Here is an 8,051-nt window from a genome sequence, read left to right as displayed (position 1 = left end):
TATATTAAAGTTAGTTTAACATAACCTTTAGGTGGGAGAGGAATAGCAGCTTTTAACTTCTATAGATTTCGTTTATAGAAAATACGCTTTAATAGTTTTTAAAGATCTACTTTTGAGCAGAGGTTAAAGTTATTGTTTTGAAGAAAGATAAAAAATAGTAAATGTGAAATGTTGAAGATTAGCTTGTTTATAATTTATAGGGATTAATATTTGGAAAAAAAATGTCAAATTTCTATATTAGGTATGTAATAAGTTTGATTTTTAGAATTATGAAAATTTTGAAAATTTGTCAGATTCATTTTGGAGTAACGAAAATAATTTTAGAATATTTTCATGGAATAAGTAATTTTAACATTTAGCACACTCTAACAAATAATTTTGTAATTTTGTGTTGGTTGATCCCGATTGTTTGATGATAGAAAAAATACTTTTAAGTTTTAAATTTTAGATTAGATGTAATATAAGTTTTCAACTTTATATTGTGATAGTATTAGCAACATGTGAAATAAAATCTTGACAAATCTAAATCAAGAAAAACAAGATGTTATAATTATTTATTGTGGAAATATGTCTACAATTTTCATAAGTAAATACCAATGTTCGATAGTTGTACTAAACATATTCATATCAAGCATCATTTCACAAGAGCATTTGGTGCAAAATGAGAAATTGAAATAATGTTTTGTAAAATAGATCATTTGCTTATGTTCACCAAAGCACTATAAGAAAGTGATTTCAATACATAAGAAGATTTTTGGAATCATATAATTAAGCATTAAGGGAGTATTGAAGATAATGCTTAATTTTTATTATTACAATATGTAATTTCTCATATATTGTTATAACATTATAAACAAATTGAGTATTTAGATATTAAATTAGAGCTAGTGAGAAATATTCTCAAATGATTAGCTAAATAATTTATAGCATTTTTTATATTTGTATAAATCTAACAACTATATATGAATAACATATATTCCTTTGATATTTTTCTCCAATATTTGTATTATCTATTGTGTTTTACTAACTATATTTGTCTCCTCATAATTGAACAAAACTTTTATAAGATGAGGCAGCATTTGAGTGAATGTGACCTATGACATTAAGGGACCTATGGCATTAATTTATGCTCAAGTGCCACTTGAAAATATGATTGGAAGATTCGACTTCATGACTTTACTTACTTGCAATTGTGTGGACATTGGCATGAGAACACTTATGTAGCATAAATTTTGTTGAAGGTAAATTGTGAAAATATTTTAAAAGTTGAAAGAGATAGAGATACCTTGTTGGGAGGATAATCCTTGCAAGGAACTTCATTGCACTTGATTTTATTGAAGATTAATCACCAATAACAATTGTGGGTAGCAAAATTCCCTCTTTCATTTTTAAGGAGCTATTTAAAGCTTTTAAGGTAGAAAATAAATCCACTTTTTCTCATATTAAAAAAAAACCCTCTAAATAACTTTAGAACTTTAACTGTGTGCTATTGGTGCTTCCACTTGTGTCATTAGTGATGTTACCTTTAAAAGACTCTAAAACATTAACTATGTGTTATTGGTACTTCCACTCTTGTTATTAGTGATGTTGTTAGCACTATTGTTAAGGCTATTACTAAAGAGCGTTTTAGGATTCTCATTTGAGAAATAATAAATACCTCTCTTTTCCTTGGTTCACTTAAGCCAATTAACATAAATAAACCAACACAATTTTTATAAACCTATAGACATAAACTGAGTATTAGGAAGAGCCGTATGAGGCAGTCCAACCTTGGTTCACTTAAGCCAATTAGCATAAATGAAGCAACACAATTTTTTTTTATGAACCTATGGATATAAATTGAGTATTAGGAAGAGCCGTATGAGGCAGTCCAAAGTATGGTTTTGAAACCCACTAGAAACCAAGCCCCAACAAACGCAATGATGCAATGATGGTGCCGTGGCTTACGTAATACTTTAAAAAGCAGTAGTTTATAACGGGATTTTTTGAAAGCTTTTTCGGCGGATTTTTCCGGTCGAAATCCGACAGGAATTTATTGGAATGGTAAGTTTGATAGCTAGTTTCTGCACAATGAAAGCGTCCCAGAGGGTTTTTCAGGGTGCTGAATCCAAATATGCAGTTAAAAAACCATTTTAACTGCAAGAAATCAAGATTTGACCTCAATTTCTTCCGCCGGATTCCGTCACCAAAATCTTCAAAAATCGCATTATAGACAACTCCCTTTAAAAAATGAAGTAGATTCTTTGGTTAAACTACGTGAATGCATGAATGAATTTCGTTGGAATATCTACATCACGATTAAAACCTCTAGATTTCAATATATTATTAAAACTATCTTATTCGATGATGTGTAAATAAGCTTTCTTCAAATATTGGATATTGGTGATATGACCCTATCGCAATCAACCTATCCAAGTATTGGTGGTAAGACCCCATTACACTCGACTTATATATATGTGTTAAATTTTAAGGAAATTCCAAATTTACACTGAGTCAAATTTTACATTTACAACTTGTTCAGCACAGTTCGTCAGCGCGCCTACACGGTCGCTCTATGACTTACTCAATTTATCATTTACTCCTGAACACCTGAACACGTTCGTTTAACTGTAGTGTAGTTTGCCCAACTCGAGCACCAGTACCCGTGTTACCGTGCCACCCTACCCGTTACCGTGCCACCCTACCCGGTACCTTTGCATGCTGAACGCACCTTCGCTCACAACCCAACACTCCGTTTTGCCGCGCCGTGTCATTTGCCCAACTCGGCCGCCGCTACCCGTATTACCGTGCCACCCAACTTGGCACCTCTGCACGTGGGCCGCACCTTCGTTCACAAACACAACACTCTGTCGCACTTCGTTTCACCTCGTCGGGTGCTCCCACCGGTAGGTCACCTTGCAAGACCTCGTCGGGCGCTCCCACCCGTAGGTCACCCTGCAAGAGGTGGGAGCGCAGAACCACTGTGTGCTTTAGCTCGCACTTCGACCTGCGCGTTGATCGAATGTGATATCCAACCAACTCCATCGCCGTAGTGTGGGGCATCCAGCCCACACACACAACTCCTCCATAACGCGTCGGTTCACCGCCTAACTCGTCGGCCTGCCCACCAGCTCGCCCATCGTTAAATCGGCTCCCCCGCCCATTGGCTCGCCCGCCCGTTAACTCCCCCGGAACTGCCCACGGGTTATAAACACCAAACACCTTCGCACTTGGTCATTTTCATCGTGTCTCCTTCGCGTGTGCTGCTGTTCGTTCAGCGCACCCGCGCTATCCAACCGCGCGCCCTCGCCCAACCGCCCCTGCAGCTCATGGGCGTCACACCTATGGTGTTGACGGCCACCCGGAATACGCCTAACTCCTTGGGTAAATATACTAATATACTATCATTAGATTTTAATAAATTAAAGCGAAACATGGTTCATGCTTTACCAACCTTCTTAGCTGCGATGGTAAATGGCATTCACCAAGCGAAGCTTCTGAATCAAATTCTCGAAGTGTGAAATATGTTGTTTCACTGTCGAACGTGCTGCTCACTGGATTTATTACACCAACCATCCGGTCAAGTTTGCTATATAAATTGTCCCCTCCAAGCATATGTTCCTATATTATATTTGTTTTTTTGAAAATAAATATTCACACAGAATTACGATGACTTTTAACTGCACTATTTTCTATATACCCAGGAAAAGTGAGAAGTATTAATCAAATCCACCGGGATCAGAAAAAAAAAAAGATAATTTACTTTAGTATTTTAAGACGTATTTTTGGATATAGAAATTTCAATTGGAAATGTGGTAGTCTGTTTGTGTTAAGTTCCGAAGGTTTTATGGTATATTTTCTAGTTTAATTTGGTTAAAATTTGGCAGTAAATTTTTGGAGGCATAAGTTTAAGTTGAAAATTTTTTCAGAGTGCTCCATCAATTTTTCAGGTTGCTAAATCCATATATGCAGTGAAAACCCAAATTTCAAAAAAAAAGAAAAAAAGAAAAGAAGTAGCATGCTTAGATAACCAGGAATTAAAATATTTTAAAGTCTAATAGTTAGAAGCTAGAACAAATATTTGACTTCAATTTTATTATCAGAGTTTAAAACAAATATTTGACATCAATTTTATTATCAAGTTTAAAACATTTCCAAAATATAGTCCTTTTAATATTTCAAAATATTATCAAAATCTCATCCCCTTAATTTCAGCCAAAGAGATTACAAGAACAAAAAAAAATCCAAAAAAAATATTTTCCAAAATCTGCAGTCAATTTACCTTTCCATAATATTGTCAAAATCTGCAATCTAGTGTCATCGATTTATTTTTTCAAAATATGCCCAAAATTTACAATCTAATTAATTTTAGTGAGAAAGATCAATTCCTGGATTCAATATCTTTTAATGCAAAATTACATTCAGGGGATAAAACTATAATCAGCTAAAACCTTCACAGTGAGATGAAACAAAAGAATAACATAATAGGAAAAACAAAGTCAAATTTGGGACAAGTTGAATAGACTCTTTGGATCAAACAGGTTGGATGCTAAGTTCTCTTTGGAATTTGTGAAAATATTTTCCAAAATCTGAGATTCAATTAATTTTTCAAAATATTATCAAATTTTACAATAAGTTACGTAAATTTGTCTAGAAAACCATGGACTTTTAGGCACGATTTTGGTAAACTCTGGTTAATATTTTTGGAAATCTAGTTATCATTTTCAAGATTTTGAGTGTCACTGATAATATGAAATCCATTTCCATTATCAAAAATAAGATTCAAACACTCCTACCATCAAATTAAAAAATAAATAAATAAAAATAATTCTAACTAATTTTATTCTCTTAACAGATTTGAAATAATATTTAAAAAATTGCAACCCAATATTAAAGTTAGTTTAACGTAATCTTTGGGTGCGGAGGCATAGCAGCCTTATCTTCTATAGATTTCGTTTATAAAAGATTTACTTATTGTGCGCAAATGCTGAAGTTATTGTAATATAAATAATAGTATATGTCGTACTGAAAAAAATAATAGTATACGTGAAATTTCGAACACCACCATGATCAGCTTTCAGCTTTCTTACAATTTATACGCATTTAAATTTGAAAACAAGCGTGACAAATCCCCATACATTTCTGAAATCGTTAAGGTGACTTCCTATCAGTTTAATGTTCTCACCTGAGTTCTGAAATTTGAAAGAAGGCGTTGCAAATACCCATACATTATAAAAGTGGATCCCAATTTAGTTTTGAAAACATAGAGCTAACTTCCTATCAAATTTTAATTTATTGGTATCTCTTGCGTGAGAGTAACACGTCCAATGTAATCCAGAGTAAGAGATGCAGAGTACAGAGAGTCTCCCCTCTTCAATCCTGTATTTATTTGATTTTTCGAATTCGGATGGGAGTACAGCGCAATGGGATTGCCCATCTCATTCACCGCCAAAACACCTGGTTCATTAATTATAGCATCGAAGACTACACGAGGCGTCAATGTGGTCATCAGAGCCAACACGTGCCTCACAAATGGGAACTTCGTTGCCATCCTCCAGATTAAGGTTCGGCTCTGTCAAAAACCCGCCCACTCTAATATCATATATCAAGGAACAGAGAACGAGAAAAACATAAATAAATTTTTTGTAATGTAAGTAATAACTGATTTCTATGTTTAACGGTTAGATGAGAAGTTTGGTTCCCACAAATTTTATGATCTAATTCAAACAACTTCAACGGCTAAAAAATACTCCAAACAACACCATTTCTTTAAATGTAAAAAAGTAAAAATACTCCAAACAACACCATTTCTTAAAATGTAAAAAAGTCCAATAATTATTGACCTGGGTACTGAACATTACCGTCGGAACTCCGATCCAGAAGGTGCCGTTCCCGTCATAGTGGATGTTATCTGGAAGTCCAGGGAGATTGTCAATGAAAGATTCGACTGTGCCCTTCTCTGGCCCCTCTAACCAGTACTTCTGGCAACGATACCTGTATTGAAAAACAGGGCACTTCTCAATTATACTACATGATCTGGATTTTTCCTTATAGAAATATTTAATGATTGAGTGCTAGGCATACATTGAAGTTTCACAGAAGACGAGGAAGTCCTGTTTGGCAGAGAGGGCCACTCCGTTGGGGAAGTAAAGATCTTTGAGCAGCACGCTAGTTGTCTTGGTGGAGGCCTCGTATTTGAGCAATCGGCCGTGTGGTCGGAACTCGAAGATATCTAATAAGTGGTCATGGAACCCATACTTATATGTTGCATCAGTGAAATAAACTGCCCCTTCAGTGCTTACATCCACTCCATCTGCAAATCTTCAGTGATATAACCATGGAATGTAATTATGATTACTTGAAGCATTCCTTGAATCTACTGGTCTATGTTAATTGAAGTGATACACATATATAAAAAATCATAACTAGGATTTTAAAATAAAATTTCCAAAATTTTTGATAATCATGATGCTCAAAAACATTACTTGAACTTCAATCCATCTGCTTCGTTGGTCAGGATCTCCACATGACCTTCCGTCACATTTAGCAAACCCTGCGAAACACAATGAAAGCTAAACATAATGAAACTTGGTATAGAGTTGATAAAAAGAACCGGCGAGGGTGATTATTTGAGAAAAGCTCACGCGGAGTGTTTGAATTTTATTTTTTTTAGGTTGGAAATAGATTTAACACTATTAGAAATTTCAAGGTATTTTAAATCAAATTTTAAAGTATCCAAAATCTGAAAATATGAAGTTTGATGGTTATATTGAAAAGACTGGCAAACTAATAATTCTTCATAAATTTCAAAAGCTAGACCCAAAATCTTAAAACTAAACCTCAAGGCACACAAAATCTTAAAATTTAAAGCTTAACAACAATACCAGAACTTGACAACTATACCTGAGAAGGTTCGCAAACTAATAATTCTCCATAAATGCCAAAAGCTAGGCCCAAAGGGCGACCTCCAACATATGTCCAGTTCTCCACAAGAACATCAAGGTTATCCAGAAAGGAGATTCGCTTTATCCACCCATCCCCACAACCAGTATATAGTCTGCCTTGAGAATCGAACACCAGATCTTCTGGGTTGGGGATGCTTCCAGATCCAAATTTGTGTGGATTCTGTAGCTTCTTGTTGTGCGCGAATACACCAAGTCTTTGGGGAGGATGAGGAAGGTCGATGTTTGCTGGATCTATTGGAGAATTTCTGAGGAGAGCCGCCCAAGCTGACGCTAAAGCTATGCATAGCGCAGCCGCTACCACTGCAATTGTGGGATTTGCCATCGCATAAGAGAGGAGTAAAATGTGGAACAGAGAATCCAGGAGATTATATATAAACAGATCGGGACATATACACTCCAACCAGCTTAGTTAAATGAATTACCAATGATATTTTAAATGGAATGGCATTTTAAACGATAATATTATTAATAATTATAAAAAAATTAATATATATAAAAAATTAATATATTTTAAATGGAATGGCATTTTAAACGATAATACTATTAATAATTATAAAAAAATTAATATATATAAAAAATTAATATATAAAATATTAATGACATTACTAATGATATTTAAATTGATATTATTATTATTATTATTAATTATAAAAAAAATTAAAATATAAGATGTTAATAATATTTCAAAATATAGTATATGTTTTTAGTTAAGATTCTATATAATTTTATTTTAAATTATTATTATTAATTATAAAAAAATTTAATATAAGTTAAACATGTATTCATTTAATAAAATATGGAATAAGATTTGATTTATTCCTACTTTATTATGAATATTTTGAGGTTTTTTAATAATATTATGGATTATCAATACCCATGCTTAAAAAATTATAACTCATATCATATGTTAGTTTTTTTAATTAATTAATTTAATTGAATATACAAAAGAGAGGTAAATCTCAACTTTTGATTTGCTAATATTACTAAGAATATTCTAAAATTTTCTATGGAGGTTAAATCCTTACTATCCACTTAATAATTAATGATAATTAAATTAAAATTTTGAAAAACTTATTTCAAAATAAGCATTCATATCATGGGGTGGCT

The 8,051-nt window shown here is 33.3% G+C and overlaps 1 protein-coding gene across 1 annotated transcript; it reads right to left on the bottom strand.

Moving 5' to 3' along the window:
• Window positions 1-5,145: 5,145 nt before the first annotated feature.
• Window positions 5,146-7,291, bottom strand: LOC149195708 (protein STRICTOSIDINE SYNTHASE-LIKE 6-like). Its single transcript, XM_089408740.1, has 5 exons — window positions 6,883-7,291; window positions 6,465-6,532; window positions 6,064-6,300; window positions 5,841-5,973; window positions 5,146-5,551 (listed from the first exon to the last, which is right to left on the bottom strand). The coding sequence occupies exons 1-5, from the start codon at window positions 7,264-7,266 to the stop codon at window positions 5,267-5,269; spliced, it is 1,107 nt and encodes a 368-aa protein (XP_089264866.1). The 5' UTR covers window positions 7,267-7,291; the 3' UTR covers window positions 5,146-5,266.
• Between the last annotated feature and the right edge of the window lie 760 nt (window positions 7,292-8,051).

This window comes from Pinus tabuliformis, chromosome 2_2 (genome assembly GCF_031772625.1).
Source record: "Pinus tabuliformis cultivar Carrire ecotype Pingquan chromosome 2_2, CPIR1, whole genome shotgun sequence".
NCBI lineage: Eukaryota > Viridiplantae > Streptophyta > Pinopsida > Pinales > Pinaceae > Pinus > Pinus tabuliformis.
This window is presented reverse-complemented; position numbering and strand designations above follow the sequence as displayed.